Source organism: Dreissena polymorpha, chromosome 15, assembly GCF_020536995.1.
Source record: "Dreissena polymorpha isolate Duluth1 chromosome 15, UMN_Dpol_1.0, whole genome shotgun sequence".
Taxonomy (NCBI): Eukaryota; Metazoa; Mollusca; class Bivalvia; order Myida; family Dreissenidae; genus Dreissena; species Dreissena polymorpha.
Genome location: NC_068369.1, coordinates 25,695,081 through 25,714,849, shown reverse-complemented (window position 1 = coordinate 25,714,849; position 19,769 = coordinate 25,695,081). Strand labels below are relative to the sequence as shown.

General features: G+C 33.2%; 1 protein-coding gene across 1 annotated transcript in view; it reads left to right on the top strand.

The window, feature by feature from the left end:
- The window catches only part of LOC127860254 (nephrin-like), a 68,567-nt gene that overhangs the window by 18,549 nt on the left and 30,249 nt on the right, over window positions 1–19,769 (top strand). The window contains exons 2-10 of the mRNA XM_052398190.1: window positions 9,994–10,365; window positions 10,557–10,874; window positions 11,005–11,283; window positions 11,874–12,155; window positions 15,768–16,091; window positions 16,428–16,739; window positions 17,009–17,140; window positions 17,245–17,298; window positions 17,444–17,480. Coding sequence (XP_052254150.1) covers window positions 9,994–10,365; window positions 10,557–10,874; window positions 11,005–11,283; window positions 11,874–12,155; window positions 15,768–16,091; window positions 16,428–16,739; window positions 17,009–17,140; window positions 17,245–17,298; window positions 17,444–17,480 — 2,110 coding nt within the window. The remainder of the gene's footprint in view (window positions 1–9,993; window positions 10,366–10,556; window positions 10,875–11,004; window positions 11,284–11,873; window positions 12,156–15,767; window positions 16,092–16,427; window positions 16,740–17,008; window positions 17,141–17,244; window positions 17,299–17,443; window positions 17,481–19,769) is intronic.

Here is a 19,769-nt window from a genome sequence, read left to right as displayed (position 1 = left end):
AAATATACTAAATACTACTATATAGCCCCCCCCTCTCCCTAGCAATTGTTGTGGGGGGGGTAAAAAACTCCTGGAAAGTAAAGCTAAAAACATTTTGAATGACCAAATCTAAAAAAAGGTGCATTTCATCATATCATAACTTATATTTTTTTAAAGTTCTAATTGTATATTATTTAGTCCCACATTTTCATTGTGATATTCCTTTGCATTAGAAAATTACACTAGATTGTATTTACCCCCTTTTGCAGGTGCATTCTTTAAGCCGAAGTTTATAAAAAAAAATGAAGTTCAAGCCGCTACAACTATGAACAGTTAAAAAATCCAAACTCTTCATAGTTGTAGCGACTTATTATGAAACTTCAAATATTAACTATGGATCACATCACATATAGTGGCATTCAAAGTGCCAATTGAGTTTAAAGGCTGCCCATATTTTAATTTTGATATTTCTTTGCTTAAGAAAATACACAATATATTATACACCCCATTTTGCAGGTGCACGTTTCAAGCCAAAATTAGCTTCCATCTAAACTGTTCCTAGTTGTACTGACTAACACTGAAAACATATACTATGGCTTGTATCATAAACTGTATTATTTTCAGTGCAAATTGAGTTTTATGGCTTCCCATATTTACATTGTGATATTTCTTTAAATGAAAAAAATCATGCAAGTTTTAACTTATCCAGTTTTTCAGATACCGGGTATTTGAATTAAGCCATTTTGATTTTCTGCAAAAATGCATATTTTGAGTGACCAAAGCTAAAAAAGGTTGCATTGCATCATGTGATAACTTAATTTTTTTTAGTGCTGATCGTACTTAATTTATTATTATTCGTCCAATCTCATAGCGATATTCTGTTGCATAAGAAAATTATTCCAGATTTTAGTTTACCCATCTTGTAAGTGCATGTTTTAAGCTAATTTTATTTTCAATCAAACTCCTCATTGTTGTAGCGACTAAAAATGAAAACATATACCATGGATGATTGTATGTGCTGATTGAGTTTTATGGCTTCCCATATTTTTATAATGATGTTCCTTGAAACAATCAAATTATACAAGATTTAATGTACCCCATTTTTCACATACTTGCTCTCAGCCATTTTTACTTTCGAAAAAACCTTCCATATTTTGAGTGATTAAAGCTATACAAATGGTGCTTGAATCATCATAACTTTTTTCTCTAAAGTGCGAGTTTTATTTTATTTTGCTCACATTTGCTTAGTGAAATTCCTATATAATATAAGAAATGTACTACATACTTTTTTATCCTAATTTGCAGGTGCATGAATAAGGGCAAATGGCAATCATAACTGAAAGAATGTGATAAACTTGATTTTTTAGCTCGACTATTATATATGAAATATATATAGTGGAGCTATCCTACTCATCCCAGCGTCGGCGTTTGCGTTGGCGTTAGCGTGCAAATGTTAAAGTTTGCATACTACCCCAAATATTTCCTATGTCCCTTTACATATTGCTTTCATATTTAGCATACTGCTTTACCAATATGGAAGTGTTTTTAAGTTACAATGTAACATAATTTCATGTAACACACATAAATCACTATTTTAAAGGTAACTGGCTTTTGGGGACGTCAACTGCAGTAGTCTGTTATATCTTAAAGAGAAATTGCCATTATTGTCCCCTACTGGTTTTCGCTCTGTCTGTCTGTCTGTCATTCAGTCTCACTTTTCTGGATCCTGCAATAACTTTAAAAGTTCTTCATATTTTTTCATGAAACTTGAAACATGGATAGATGGCAATAGGGAGCTTATGCACGTCATTTCATTTTGTTCCTACCTTAAGAATTGTGGTTGCTATGGCAACAAATAAAAAATAAAAATTGACAATGGTGGAGTTTCACCGATAGGGGACCATATTGCTTGGCAATCTCTTGTTTTAATTGACATATTACAATTGAGTGATAATACTGCATACATTCTCATTTTAATAATACATGACAGTATATTTGTTTCATATAAAAAAAACTGGAATGCAAAAGCGTGTTTTAGAAATGTTGATAAGCATGTTAACTACCGTTGCAACCAACAAACAGTTGCGCGCTTAGACTTGTCCCGCCAAAACCACTCGATATGCGAGAGTTTGCCGATATTTGGCGAGCTGCCTATCTCTGTTATTTGTCTCTAATCAAACTAATTACTGCTGGGTTTGTTCATCCTTTCCATTTGTCTTTTATATACGTCCGTCTAATAAAGGGCATATTAAGGGATTACCTATGTCATGCCGGGGGTCAGGCAGCTTCAAGTCTTTGTCCGGACTTTAACTCTTTAACTATAACACCTATACACATGAAACTTCATATATGGATAAATCTCATTGATGAGAAGTTAAGTGTACAAGAATTATAGCTATAGCCCCTATATTACTATATTTATCTCGCTTTTTTATTTTTCCGGGTCATAACGTAATTGCATTAAGGCCTAATGACATCAAACTTCGAACAAAGATAGGTTGTGGTGTATAGACGTGCAGCGCACAACAATCGTAACTCGAGAACTCTGGCTTGCATATTTCACAATTCTACGCATTTGTGTGTTTCACATTTTTTCTTGGTTTCCTGTTTTCTTGAAATTACAAGTTCATGATTGAAATTAAGTTTTTCTTACATTTAGAAAGTTATCATGCTGCTGATAAGGTTATATCAAATATGTTTCAGTTTTGTGTGATATTTTGTATTTTATACACAATAATGAAAAGTGATCAAAGTCCTTGAGGTAAAATGTCTGTTTGTTTAGAAAAAAAATAGCACAGGCACTAACGTCTGGGATATTATATCCTCATCAGAAACCCCACCCCAGTTAATAACTGAAACTGCAAATATAACTCAAATGTATTTCAACATCATCGGTTCTATTGGAGAAGTGGTGTTGTGTCCCATAATTGAAACTGCTTTTATTGGTTATGTTGTAATGTACTGTAGCAAGTACAGTATGCTTCAAGAAGACTCCCTCATTTCTCTGATAATAACGCCACCAGTGCACGGTTGTTTTTAATGATAAAAAACAAACAACCACAGTAACAGAACAATGAACCTAACACACTGCCCTATTCAGGCATTTTGTGTAAAAACTTAACCGGTACACTAAGGTACGACATTGCACCGAACATGGTTCCAAGCAATCTCCACGCAGAGTTGTCGTTCCTTGCTCTCACATACAACTCTGCGAAAGGCTCAGCTTTCCATTTTGTCTATAAAAGAGGTAAAACCGAACAAACGCATTCAATGTATATTTGATTGGATATTTAAGATCGCATGCATTAAATTAAGAAATATGACTTTTAAATGTACAATAAATCGTGCAAAAACTTGCGAGTTTTAATGCAACTTTTTGGAACTAATTTATTGCCCATTTACGCAGATGGAATCATTCCACGCACTTCACAAGTTAAACAATTGAAAATACTTTTTTTAGTGACGTTAGGAATTGCTTCGACGTGTGTATGTATGTTAGTTTCTTAACATAAAAAAAACATATCAATTTTATAATAATGAATTAAGACTGATATAAGATATCATGGTATGAGATGGTTTTCTTTAATGCAGTAAATGCAATGTAACCGTCGTGCAAGAGATTGTTAAGTATTCTGTAACCTCAATGATGAACGCTTGGAATGATCATGACATAAATGAGACGCTTTTATAACAATAGTCCGTTCTGAGCCAAACACAGAGGTGAATGCAATGTAACCGTCGTGCAAGAAATTGGGTTCCAAGCAAAGTTTCGAGCAAAAAACTTCCAAAACTGTTACTCGGGAATAAACAACAAAAGAAATACAAGTCCGAATGACAATAAGTATGTCTCCAATGTTATTGTCTTTCTGAATTGTATTTATCATCACAGTAATGGATAAAAGCAACGTTTGGATTATCAAAAGGTAAATGTAATATATTTTTGAGACAAGTCACTTCATACTGTGAGTCTTTCAAAATCATTGAACGTTTTAAATTCATCTTTACAGAAATATCGATGTGTGGGTCTTATCTGTTACCAAAAAGACATTTTATTTAACATCAATTTTGGTACTGATTTAAGAAAATTCAATCATTATAAATTGATTTTCACACCTAAAAAAGAAAACATAAATTATTTTAAGTTTTGGAATATATTGCAATGGGTATTACATGTTCATTGAATTCTGATTTCCCCCCCCCCCGTCAAACTCCCACGGAAGTTCTCACGGGTGTTCTTTATAAATGGGCGGGAGACCCCCGTCAAACTCCCATTGGAGTTCATTGAAAATGGGAGTTTGACGGGGTCTCCCGTCAAGCCTCCCACGGGATTTCCGTCAAACCTCCCGCGGAAGTTTAATGGAAATGGGAGTTTGGCGGGAGCCCCCGTCAAAACCCCACGGGAGAAGAAAATCTACGAACACTTTATTTTCTTATTTAAGTACATATATCTTACAATTATAACTTAAGCATGTGTATTTGTAAACATTGAAACAGTAAACAAAGCATAATATTTAAATTGCATTTTTTGTAAAATATAGGAAAAATTCTCCCGTCTGGAAAAACCTCCCTTTGAAGAATTGCAATAACTAACGGGGGAGACAAAAACCCGTTGGGATCCCACGGGGGATGGCAACATTATCATAAAAAACTCTACTTTCCAAAACATTTCAACTCTTTTTTTTCCAAATATATGTATGTTCTCAATGCCCCCTACAGATATGCAAAATTTCATTACAATTGTTCAATAAATAAAAAAAATAAGTTTGCAAATAATCTGGATTTGCAAACTTAATCTGTATGCTGTTCAGATGATGATTTTACTAAGATAATTGACATATGGTGATATGTGCTGTTACTGTGTTTTAAAAGCCAATAAATCAAAATGGTAAAATATCTCTCCGTTAAGATCTAATCAATTGTATAACGCAAGGTTAAACTTCTGGATAAGTTATTAAAAGCCGAAAACATGTAAAAATTTCTAAACTCAGATTGATAGAACAGGTTTGAATTGACTAACAACATTGTTACATTAGAATATAAAACTGAGAAGTTTACAGAGATAATAGTTCTCATATTCACCATACTATTAAAAATGCCTCTGTTATGTAGAGGTAAATCGTACGCTTTTGCATCGAAAAGATCCGGATTCCATTCACGCGAGAGGCCAAAATGTGTTAAGTTTTGTTTTGCTATTTTAATTATTTTAAACTATAGCAAATGCGAAATTGTGGTAAATAATTAAATTGAATGACATTCATCCAAAAAATGTTAGCAAGTCTATTTATTTCTTCAAGTCAAGGATTTCCCTGTCTTATACATGATAGGAAATGTGTTTTAAAATTCTAATGTTTTGATGAGTAATTCCTTCCGGATCTGTGTTGGTGCCATGCCCTGATCTGTGTAGGTACCATGCGAAAAGATGTTACTTACTATATAATGTGTTTAAAAATTAACCATAACTTTCTACATATTAAAACAAAAATTTGTACCATTTAAGGATTATTTAAAACTATGTTATTCTGAATAATAATGTGTATGTGAGCAATATTTAATGACCGATGTGAACTATTTCGGGACCAATTACTTTCATAAATGATATACTACATAATATTTATAAGTGTAAGCAGTTTTTGATAGTTATGTATAAAACGCTATGCATAATAAATGTATGCAACATCTAACATCCATAATTACAGCATAGTTATGACATATGTATTCGTGCCTTTTCAAATACTTTTAAACTTAAATGAGTAAGCTCAAATTAAAATAATTCTCGTCTTACATCAGAAAACATGTTATTATCAGCATTTGCATTTCTTTCTGCCGTTGTTTTAAGAGTTATTGTTAAATTGGCCTACGACTAGAGGTTGGTATTTTCTTTTATTTGTATTCGACTTGTTGTACAACATGTGTTATACGTATAGTAAATATGGCTTGATTAATTAATAGTAAGGTTCATAAGGGTACATTTTATATTTAAATGGTTTAAAAAATTGGGGGAAGATTGCCGGTTGCCCACTTGGAGGTCTGAGAATCCTTTATTATTCGGTTAATATTTATTAAACTTTGAGTTGCATGCAAACCACCATGGCGATATAAAATATGCAAAACAAAACAGATGATCATAATGTTTTAGTACAGTTCTAAATCCTTAAATGTTAGTCGATATATTGCCTTTAAGAATAGCTCTGAAAAAAACACCCAAATATATAAGTCACATGCATGTCGTCTACTTGATTTCAGAGACGATTGTCTTAAATAACAAAAACCATTTACCACAAACGCCTTATTTTTTTTTTAATTCTTTTAATTTGTAATTCGATTTGCAAAGCTACTCCCGTTAAGTTCTTAACGCAAGCATTAACATGTGTTTATATGTAATTCATTTTCAAGCTGGTTTTATCTCAAATCGTAGATCTTAAACTTATTCTACTTGATGTTGACAAATGTTATTTCAATTCAATAATTGGACAATAGTACGGTCATGCGCTCTATGATACCTTTATTCGCCCTCTTCATATATTCGCATTTAAGGAAACACCTACATAAAATGATTAAATGATTCAAAAAGTTCTAGACCAATACAAAATATGTTTGTGTTTTTAACTAACTCTTTAGTATTTATCAGTACGAACCAATCACCAATCGCCGTTGTAAATGCTTATTTGGACCTGGTGGATGGTTTGGACAAAGGCGGACTAAGTCGATTAGAGTGAGGTCGGATATTTACAATTCTTAAGAATTTTATTTATTTTATGCTTCGAATCGGTTTATATCGAAAAGTTATAAATCTGGTAATGCACTGTTTCCAACAGTGATAAATTACAGTAAACATTATAGGTAATATACACAGTCTTTCTGTAAAATGATGTGGTTATTTTTATTTGATGGCGTTATTTTTTCAGTGAAAGTATCCAGTTTAACCTTGAACAATTTAACTAATAGGTATTCAAATTTTAAATAAAACTAAACTGTATTTTAACTTATGGCTTACCAAGTTGTGATATTATTAATTCTTTGACCACTCATGACTTATCATTAATAGACAACTGAAATCAACAAACTAATCGTTCGAGGGTGGGGTGCCTGAAGTTTTGTCTTCTAACGACTCCTCGCGCTGATCCTCTTGGTCTTACAATGAAATTTAAGAAAAGATGATTATAATGGTAAAATTGAAGCAGCTTAAGAATAGAAGGATTTATAAGTTGGAATCTCTTTGATAGTTTTACTGGTTTGTTATTATATATTGATGATCTAGAGTAGACTCTAGTGACATATCTCGTCGTTGATATTATTCCATGAAAGTGTTTTATTCTAGTCTTGTTTTGTGTATACTGTTAGACAAGAGAATAACATTGAAAGTAATTTGTAACTTTAATTTTGTTGGGAGTTAGACTAATCAAAATCAAATGTATTCATTTTTCTAAACAAAATTCATTCTACATTTTCTCCAGTGTATATAGTTGGCACTTAAAAACAATTCGATTCCAAATCGGAGTATTTTTCCCAAATCTGAAAAATAATAAATCAAAGAAACAAATTCTTTAAAGGAACCTTATAAGATCGAACTTTTGGTTTTTTGTATTCTACTCCAATTCAAATCAGTTACCGTTAACACCTAGGAGAAATTAATGTATTTAGTAGCCCTGTTGTCGATTGGTTTTTATAACAATTATTATAATATGCACTGCATGCGAAATATGAAGTTATTGAATTGTAGTGTGTTTTGCGAGTGTCAACATACATTGTTAATCCTAAAATTGATTTTACTAAAATTTTGTCATTAGTCAATATTTAGCGTATTTAAAGGCTGTTTTAACGATTCACATCGAATCCTCTAACAATTAATATACACACGTGTATCTCTTATGCAAGTTTTTGAACGAAACTGAAAACGTCTCATGTGTGCATAAGCAATTGAAAGTAAAGGCATGCTTATTTGACCTGAAAACAAGTATAAGAAAACATGACATACGTTGCTTACAGTAATTATTCATGTAACTGTTGTTTTTTTGTTTTGACATCCTCTTCACATCTGTTGAGTGTTGACGAATGGGATGCATTTGGCTGATAACCACGCTGATTTTCCAATTTTAAACAGTACCGGTACCATATTCACAGGGCAAAGGGCTCCTATGGGACTCTTATGAAGCTTCTTTTGCTTCTGTTTCTTGATGTCTCGCTAGAGGCAACATTTATTTCCAATCTTTATGAAACTTATTGATCACATTTGCACCCCTGATATCCCTGTCTAAGTTTGAAACTGGGTCACATAAAATAAAATGCTAGGTAACTACGTAAAATTAAAGAAACAAGGCTATAAATGTTTAAGGGACCATATGTATTGCATAAGCTTCATGAAACTCGGTCATAGCATGTATCCAATGTGATATATTAACTGAGTTAAAACTGGGTATGTGATTTTAACAAGTCAGTAACTACTTCAAAATGAAGAAAAAGCTTTTGAACACTCTAGAGGCCACATTTACATTTCACAAGCTTCATGAAACATGGTCAGAACAGTTGAACAAATGATATCTCAGCCGACTTTTGGATCTAGGTCAAGCGGAGTAAAAATGAGGGCACTAGTTCAGATGAAAGAAAAAGCTCCTCAATAATATAACTTGGTCGGATTATTTGTCCAATCAATAGCTTTGCCGAATTCAAAATCCCACATTGAAGTGTTCACGTGTTTCTTACATGGATAGTGAAAGTTGATATTCTGGTCAATTATAATTTGAAGCGTTACGGGATTTCTGAACAATAGCATGCATGCTTTACAGTTTAAGTTAGTGGCCTCGATTTTATTGGGAGTTCAAAGTAAAATGACGCAAATGAACATCATATCAAAAGGTAGAATTGTCAAGTTCACAGTTTGCGCATTATTTTTTTGTTTATTCCTTATTATGGATATTTTAAAAGCTCATGTTCATGTACGGTATAGAGCCTTGTCATGTATGATAGAGTTTCAAAATAAATATGCACATATTTAAATGATGTGATGGCAAGGCGATATGCTACGGGCAACTATATACTTGCAGGTCGCTTAGGTGTGATTTAATTTAAAAGTCAATTGTCTTTAGTGTAGCATGACTAAATTTCTAAATGCCTGTTAAAATATGTAAAAATATCAGATGTATTGTTGCAAAAACTGGTGTATATTTCATGAGATGATAATTTCCTTGTATTATAATGTCTTAGCTATTCCTAGCTTTACATATACACTGCTATTGTTACAACCTGCGTTGTGCAAATTACTATACATATGAGTACAACTTATTGGTATAAATTACAAAAGCACAATGTGTTGTAAAATTATGTTAAACCTTTGCTCAATTAGTCACACACTCATAGGCTGCAAGTTATTTTTTATTAAAATAAATAAGATAGCACAAAAAGAAAACATAGCAGTGATTGATAACTATGTTGCTTACTTTCCGTGATATATGAAATAAAAAATGTGTGCTTAAACCTTTATTGTTACAGTTATTAATGTGCCTAAATTAACATTGACATCTTATTATGTATATTTTACTATGCCTACTGAGTGTTCTTTGCATTGACTAATGGTTCATATGTTGTATCGCTTTATCATGCATTTTTCAAAAGCTTTACACTATAATTCATTGTCGAACATTAACACGAATGTTTCTTGTGTTCTAGTTTACCATTTTCATATCATACTCCGGTTCGACTTGAATGTGCTATGGCACAACACAATATCTGGTCACATACCTTTTGCCTTTAGCATAAGAACATCAGATGTTAAAATTTTGTCCGGCATAATATACGAAAGTCCGAAAATGGAAAGGTAAATTTTGTATAAAAACGATAAAATCTTGTTTGAATGAAAACATTTGTTGTCCGCTTTACAGCCAGTTGTTCACGGAGAAAACCTAGATTGACATGCTCTTAATTTCAGGAGAACGACATATTTACGCAACAAAATATATCTTCAGCGGTATATTTCATATTGTACAAAACACATCCAAACTTGTTTGTGATATTTTTCAGGTGAAAATGTCTCAACACCGAGCATATCTCCCAGTGGTACTGTGGATATTGTACAAGGGATGAACCTTACTCTGAATTGTACATACCAGACAAACAAAACTGTTCACCAGTTAATTGCATGGAACCAACTTAAGCAAAATGGAACTAGTTTTGCATCCCACTTGTCTATATACGATGCTCCGGGATCCACATGTGCATATTTTGATGGTAACGTGAGTAAGTATGGTTACTCATGTCCAGCGGATAACCAATTCAATATAATAATATACAATGTGCAAAGAATTTCCAGTCAAGGCTCGACATGGATGTGTTCACATCAAGTAGGGTCGTTTCCAAACGTGTTTAGTACGACTGTGATTCTCAATGTTCAAGGTAACATTTGTTCAGCATTACTTTTATAATTAATCCCTTTAAATTGGTATGGCTCGATTTCTTGTCGCGATATTCCGAAATATAAAAGTATATTTTCTATACGGCAATAGAATGATTAGATTACCCTAAATAACATTAAAGTATGAGTTTATTTTGAATGCTCTTTATCCTGCATTGCCTCTGTGTTTCAGTACCCGTCCGTTCAGTGACACTTTCACCTGACCTTGGAAATCTATCGGTGATAGAAGGAAGAGGCAGACAGTTCGAATGCAAGACTTCGCCGGGCGAACCTGCGCCCAGAGTCCAATGGTTCAAGTTCAGTGACACAAATGCAACTAATATCAATATAACATCTCTATCAATCAGTTCTCTAAGTACGGCGGGTACATCAAGTGTCCTGACATTAGTTTTAACCCGATATGATCATGGTCTTCGCATTAAATGTTCAGCTGAGAATGTAGGTTCAGCAAAGATAGAATCAGCAACGAAGCCATTGATAGACGTTTTATGTAAGCTTACTGTATTTGTACATATAATGACGCGAAATAATATTTTGCTAGTTAAGTTTGATTCATTTTGCTCATAGCTTCTACATGTTTATATTCATAATGCCCTGTGTAAAGTGTTTTGTATTTTCAGACGGTCCATCTGTGACAGAAATTACAGATCAGCAGATTGTAAAGGGCAGGGCATTTACATATAATTGCTCGGTCACGGTTGGTAATCCAGCTGAATTAACATTTATTTGGACTCGTAATGGCTCAAATGAAACATGGCACAATCAACAACTGTATCTACCTTCAGTACAACGCAAAGACGATGCTATTTATTATTGTACCGCAACCAATGAACTTAACCCAACCGATGAACCGAATCAGAATAAGACGGATTATAAGAGCTTTCATCTGGATGTTTTGTGTAAGTTTCAAACCTTTAATTGTTATGTTATCCCAATTCATTATTAAGTGTACGATGGGTATATCAATGTTGAGGTCAAACATCAAGGTAGCTATCAACGTAATTTTGACGATGGGCTAGACGTAAATGTCAATAAGGCAATGTGCAGAAAGCATGGGTCAGGCAAGCTGGCTATTAGTCGAGGCCACATTTGAAGATAAATTGTTAGAGCCTTCACTTTGTGTCTGCTCCATATATCTAAAGCTTTAAATGTTTTATTTCATATTTTGTCTTGAGGGTATCTCAAAGACTTTAAGAGCTATCAATCTGAAACTTCATATGTAGATATACCTTGCAAGACAAAAGTGTAATGAATATCAGTAATTACTTGTTTCTATATTTAAAGAGTTATTTATCTTTGTTGGTTTGTATGCTTATATTTTGTCAGCGGAAATCTCAAAACTATAAAAGTTATCAATGTCAGATTCTATATCTTGATAGATCGCAATGATAGAAAGAGCAGTGCAGTAACTCTCTCTTACTGGATAGTGTTGTCCTGGAAAGAATTGATATCTTGGGTGTATCGATTATTTAGTTTGCCTAATTTTCAGTTGGCGCTGAAAACATAGTATTTTACCTGGAACAATATCAAGAATCCAGCAGTTTCAATGTCACAGAAAGCAGTACTGTGACTCTAAAATGTTTGCTAGATAGTAATCCTGGATCAACTATCGTCATAAGCAAGGACGGAAATAACAAGCATACTGTATTAGATACGAAGTCGCTGTCATATAGTATCGATGGTAAATGTGATGACGCAGGTGTATACACGTGCTCAGGAAGTAATCAGTACGCAGGAAGACTATCAAAGGACATTGACATTCACATATTGTGTCAGTATTTTAGTAGTTCTTTTACGCTTATATTCAGTTTTTGGGCAGACACATCAATTAAGGCTTGTAATACTTGGTCTTATCTGTTCCGCAATAAATTGAATCGAACATTTACTACATAGTTTTTGTATAAATTTTACTTTTTAATGTGTTTTATACAGTGAAAATCTACTTGACCATTGCATTCCCGGGACCATGTACAAAATATTGTCTAGAGAAGATTACAGTTTAGGCAGACAATAGACATACATAAAGTTTACAAAGCAATCAGTCTTTTGTGTATTTCTCATATTTGCAACATGCATTTTTAGTTTATCAATTATAACAACTAGATACTTTCATAATTGTAGATACGAAATTGGGAGCACTTAGCAATAATGAAAATATTTTTTTTACAAACAAGCGTGATTGGTAATGTTTATAACAATCGGACACAATGTATCATGGAGAGTTTTCGTATACGCGTTTGTCCGTCTTTCGTCGCACATTGTTCTTTGTCCACATTTACCTTGTTAACACTTATATTTATATTCATAATTTGTAGCTCAATCTTCGTGATCTTGGTCCGAACGTTTGCCCCAATGATATATCTGCCAAGTATGAAACTTGTTCACATAAGGGAAAAAAGTTAGTCACTAGATCAAAGATACAGTTTTTCTTACCTCAAAAGTGGCCAATGTCCGACAGGGGCGGCCTTGTTTATTCTATAAAAGTCACATTTATTGTCAAATCTTTATGAGACTTGGTAAGAACATTTTTCCATATGATAGTTCGTCCAAGTTCTTTCATGTTTGGTCAAAAACCTAGTCGATATGTCAGAGGAAAAAACTAATTTAAACTTCAGAAGTGACTCGAATCTTAATGAAACTAAGGGCATTAGTTCTAATGTTGTTGCAGTTGAAATGGTTCAGATTGTTTTTAATATGGCATCTACGGGGCGGGGCAGGACGCCTTATTGTTTATAATTAAGCTTTTTTAACATACTTAAAGTCACATGTTTGGTTCAATTTTAAAGAAACTTGGTTGGAGCATTTGTTCTAGTGATATCTCGACTGAGTTTAAACATGGATCAAGTTTGTTTTAAATACATAATCGATAGGGGAAGTGACAGGATTTTTTATGTCTATATATATACCTCGGAAATACTCCAGAAGTCTAAATGTTGGTCCCATGATTTTGAAACTCGGTAAGAACATTTCTTTAAAGGACAGCTCGGACGGGTTCAAAATTAGATCCGTTATAGTGCAAACAGAACATAATCGGGGTGAGCAGTTTTACATTCAAGAAACGGTTGTTTAAACCAACAAAGCACATTTTAGTCCCACCGTATGTACCTTGGTCGGAGCATTAGTTCTTTTAATACATAAGCCGGTTTTGAAAATAGTTCTGGTCTGTTGAAAAATATGGTCATCAGGTGATGGGGGCGGTTTTCCTTATATTGTGAGAGAGATACGTTGCTAGCAAACAAGAAGTAATATTTTCTGTCCAATCAGTGTGATTTATAGACAGAATATGTGTTTGAATTATATCTTGGTCAAGGTAAAAAGGGCACCGGCTCATTGAAGCTCAAAGCCGCCAGGGGGCGGTGCAGTTTTTCTGTACGACTATATTCACTATAGTCGTACGGACAAACTGTACACATTGTTAATACTCTGGAAGTTAATTGTTTGGTCAAATCACCATGCATCTGTTTTCAAACATTTTTTTCAAATAATATATCGACCAAGTTAAAGTGATATTATGGGCATTTTTCACTGTTTAATTGAGCTGAAAAGAATTAATAGGTCAAATGAGTAAGTTAAAATGTGGTTACTGACCAATTATCTGCAACTCATATTGCTACCAGTTGTTTATAAAAAATACATTTTATATTCGATATTCTTACGTGACCCACCTAGTCCTGTAAGCCGTAATGATCCGTAAAACAAAATGGTGTCTTTGTGTCGTATAAACGAATCTGCACTAAAACTAAATTTATGTTCACATTGTACATGCGTGATCAGTTGTCAAACGAAAGTACGGTTCAAAATTTTTTTTTCTCTTTCCGGGATCTTGTTTTAGTATGTTGATGCTGCATTTACAAATATAAGTATATATGAAGTGAAAACACCAAAAATAAACAACGGTTGCGATAGACACCTATAAACTGTTAGATGCCAATAATATCACTTTAAAGATGACTCCGGGTCGTTGAAAAACAAGTTTGACAAAGAAAGGGTCACTTTTCTATATATGGCTATTATGAAACATTCTGTAAGTCTCTTTTTCGTCCAATCTTCAAGAGTCTTGGTCAAAATATTTTGTATAATGATATCTCGCTTGAGTTTTAAAGAGTATGCAGTTTATTGAGAAACATGGCCGGGCAGTTTTCGTTATATGGCTTTTTTTAATAGTGTTCATACTATAGCCATATTCTAATGTCCAATCATCATGTTACATGGTCAGAACATATTTTACTGATATTTCAGCGAGCTCACGTGGGGGTAGCAAACTGGGTCAGTACTTTTAATTAAGAAAACATCTATTTAAAGTCCAATGTACATGTAAATTTTCGCAAATGTTCTTGTAATGAAATCGAGGATAAGTATGAAAATGGTTCCGGTCTTTTGCTTCATACGGCGCACGGACGCGGACAGTATTCTCCATGTGTCTTTAGCGAAACGGCGATATATCAAGAAATTCATATTTTGCACCAATCGCCATGCCACTTTGTTAAAACATTAATGTAATGATATATCGTCCAAGTCTGAAAATGGTAACTGTTTGATTATAACATTGCCGACAGGGGGCGGAATAGTTGTTCCTATATGACTATAGTGATAGCTCGTTCAGATTCTAGAAGACACATTTTTAGTTTTATTTTAATTAAACTTGGTCAGAACATTTGTTCTACTGACATCAGAAAAACATGGATTCCTGGGAGCGGGGCATTTTTCCATATACGAAACCTTGTTTACAATCTAGAAGTGAATCACATCTTCATGAGACTTGGTTCAGAGCATTTTGACAATCATATCTCGGCAAAGTTTGAAAAAGGTTCAATTTTTGTAAACATAGCCACCAGTATGCGTGGCAGTTTTTGTTAACTGACTATTGTGCAAGTTTTTTTACAGATAAGTGATAACATTTTGTGTTAAATTTTAAGTGATATTTCAGCCAAGTTAAAAGAATAATTCCAGTCTGTTGATAGGGCGAGTCAGTTTTTTCTTGAACGGCCGTAATAAACCTGTGATAACACTACAAGAGTTCCTGTGTTGACCATTCAGCATTTTTAGTTAGGGTATGTGTTCTATGTACAACGCAACGCCAGAGGCCATGCTTATTATGCAAACATCACAAAAGCTGCTAATAACTGTTCAATTACTTCAGGTCTTAAATGTGCGAGCCTTAATTTCCATATATATTATACAACAAATAATATGTGGGAAAGGTCACTTTAGTAGCCGTATGCTGTTGCATGCAGCATCAGTAGTAGTTTTTAAGAATATTTGTGGAGTCTAATGATTATTATTAACATCATTTGGCGAAAGCACTATTTTACTTGGTTGCGCAAAAATACAGACAGTTGTTTGAATAAAAGTTGTATTCTGCAGTACATCATTTACTTTATAGGTACACCAAGAGCAGCACCAAATGTCCATATTTCTTACAACGTGTCAAGCGTCCGAGATGCGAATGTCACTTTGAGTTTTACAGCCCTTGCCTTTCCACCACTCCAACAATCAAGCTTTTTATGGCAGAAGTGTACTATTTCGGGATGTGAACCTGTTTTGCGTGATAAAACAGTGGTCAGCTTCTCTACAAGTGGCTTTGGTAACAGGCTGGGTGAATGCAATCTCACTATAGTTAATGTACGCGAAGATGATTACACAGAGTACCAAATGACAGTCAATGGAATCTCTGACAAGAAATGGCGTTTCTTCTTGAATGCATTAGGTATCAAGTTTGTAGAGAAATTGGCTAATGTACAAAAATATGTTTTACGCCTAAGATAACGTGCAATTACGTTAATAGGTATTCTGTTGTTACTTTTGAGTTAACGTAAACAACACTATGTAAGTACATAGTGTGAAATAACACGTATGAAGCTAATATAAGCATCGATAAAAAATGTCATGTTGCCCTTATTGTAATACATAATGTAATATAATTATTGTAAGAGCTTAAAGAAACTAAGAACATAATTAATATGGAAAGTTATATTTTTGAATTAAATATGTTCAATTGCATTTATTCAAACGACAAAAAAGTAAGAAAAAACAATATCTTCAGACAAACCTCAGCCACCGACAGACTTTATGGTCATTGTTGATTACGTGACAAAGACATCCGCAAATGCAACTTGGCTATCTGGATACAATGGTGGTCTCCCACAGACATTTCAGTTACAGATACGTGAGAGCGGCGATAGCAAGTGGACTATACATTACATCCAGGAAAACTCAACAATAAATACTGGAAACATGTACTTTGTTGTGAATGGTTTACAGAGTGGTTTTGAATACGAGATGAAGTTGTTTGCATTTAATGCAATAGGGAACACATCATCAGTGCACATAACATTTTCTACATTGAACCATATGGGTATGTCATGAAACACTATTGCACGCGTTTTCAATAATTGTACTGTTCAAAATTGTAAAACACAATCTTCCAAATAGGCTATGTATACAAGGTATAAAAAGTTTAAATAAATAATTTAAAATCATCATTGGAAAATATCATAGACATGTGGGAATAAGTTTGATTGAAAAAAATACAGCTATTTTTTATTATAGAACCATTATGCGTCATTCTGTGGAGAACTGTTATGAAATGCTCCATTAAATGCACGTTCGTTATTTTGCTTCAAGTTTCAGTTTCGTCCTCAAGTCCAAATGTAGCGTCTGTTGCTGGTGGAATAATTGCTGGCATTGTTGGAATTCTCATTACCGTGCTATGTGTTGTTCTTAGGAGATACAAAATAAAGTGCTTTCTTAAACACGGTGAGGCGATAGCATAATATGTCTGTTTAAATTGTGTATATGGTTTTTTACCAAGTTTTAAAACAAAATTTAGTTTATTAATGTTCAAGATATTCACATTTCAGATCTTTTGGATAAGGTTGTATATGATACAGCGGAAAGAACTAATATTAACAATGGTAAGTTAATTTTACAATTAATCAGAATTTCAATGTGTTGGTTTCAAATTTGGTAAATATTGAAAACTTTTGCACCGATTATGATTAGTATGGTGCCTGATATATACTCGTGTTCATGAACATGCTATATTTTTTGTAATTATAGGAGTATACGATGAGCTTCAGAATGTAAACACGAATGGGTATGTACATTTGCATCGACATACAGCTTTTCAATCATTTGAATGAAACTCTAGCATAAAATCCAATTGATTATATTTTTCTCTGATTATACTCCTTTAATTGACGTTTCGGCATAATGCCTTTATCAAAACATTGGAAATTATATGTTAACTACATTTTTACGTCTTTTGACTGCACAATTTAAATAACAAAGAAAAATGTTTTTAAACGTCAAATGACGTTGTACATGATGACGTCATAAATGGCGTTATATAAAATGGCGCCAAAAAAATGTAAAAATTCGCCAAAAATGAAATGACGTTAAACACTTACATATTGTATCTTAATGCTATGTTAAATATGTGCTTTATATATTTAATAAATTGATATTTTACAATAAAATAATCATCATCATATGTAATTATAATCTACCTTAACTTTTATCATAAATTAAATAGGGTAAACTTATTTAATGACTCTTATTACTTCAATCCATATCTATGTATAATATTCTAATGATATTTGATTAAATAATCATATATACTTGCTATTCTATATATCATATACACATTATGGACAAGATAAATTGCATAAAGAACTATTATTTTTACATTCATTTATGTTGATGATTAATATAAAATGTTTTTCACATATATTTTTTACAAGATAGTTTCCCGTAGCAGGACATCAAGTTGATTTTTTGTATTAAGTCCATTTGGTGATTGCGTTTGAAACTTCTTTATAAATTCCAATTCTTTAATAAGTCTGTAATAATGGGAACTGTCTCTTATTTGTGTTAACACTGATACACTCATATCCTGCGCTCTGTGGCCAGCACCATTGAAATGTTCTGAGATTGGTTTCTCTCTTCGTAGTCGCACATCAGCCTCGTGTTCTTTGGCACGTTTCTTTAATGATCTGCTTGTCTCTCCGACGTTTACCATCTTTTGGCATTTAATACAAAATATACCGTACACCAAGTTATAAATGTTACAGTTCTGTTTTATTGCTTCGTTTGGAATGTCACTTTTCGGGTTGTTATGAAAACCTCTTTTCAACATTTTACAGACTATACAATTAGTCTTACACGATTGTGGTATTAGTTGAAAATGTTTGTTTATTTCTTTGTTTGTTTTTCCATGAACTAAAATGTCACCGATATTCCTATCTCGTCTGTATGCAACTATTGGTACGTCTGGGAATATATTTTTCATTCTGTCTGATTTATATAGTTTGTCTGTATGTTTTCGAATTATTGAGTGGATATTTGGAAGGTTGTTAGAATAAGTTATAGCTAGTGGTACTCTCTTGTTGGCTGTTTTATTTGTTTCTTTCTTCTTAAGTAAGTCTTTCCTATTTAAATTATCAACTCGGGATAGCTCATGGTTTACAAATTTATTTGGATATCCTCTTTTTTGTAGATTCTGTTTTAGTTCTTTTTTACGATGTTTGTATTTGTTTTCGTCAGAACATATTCTTTTTAAACGTATTCCTAATCCATAGGGTATTGCTTTCTTCACATTTGTTGGATGGTCTGAGTCATATTGGACATATTGATGTTTATCGGTTGGCTTTGAGTATAAATCAGTTGTTATTTTATTATCTTCTAGTTGAATTTTTGTGTCTAAGAAATCTATCTGTGTTGTGTTCCATCTTAATTCTACTTTGATGTTTTCATGTATTTTGTTAGCATAGTCGAAAAATTTCATGAGTTCGTCAATTCCATGTGTCCATAGTCCAAACCCATCATCTATGAAACGTTTATAGAATATTGGTTGTTTATTGTATTCAGATATTTGTATAACCCATTTTCTCATGTAACAACAGGCATAATTTCTCCCAAGTTTCGATCCAATAGCTACTCCCTCTTTTTGTCTGTATTCTTGTCCACAAAATTCGATCACATTATTTTCTAAAACAGTTTCAATCATTTCAATCACCGCTTCAGTGTTGATGGTCTTAGTACAGCGTTCATTTAAAGCTTATTTGCACGCCTCTAGGCCCTCTTTCTTTGGAATCGATGGGTATAACTTGACAACATCAAAACAGTATAAGATAATTCCTTCTGGTAATGGTGTAGTTATTTCCCTCTCTATAGCGTTTAAAAATGCTGTGGTGTCTCTTATATAGCTTGGTGTTTCTATAACATAGGTTTCTAGCTCCTTTTCTGCTACCTCTGCCATTCTTTCAGTACTTGTTCCAATGCCATTTACGATTGTTCTATACGGGTTGCCTTTTTTATGTATTTTTGGATTTCCTTTGAGTTTCCCTCTTGATGGATATTTTGGTATCAAGTATTGTTGTAATTT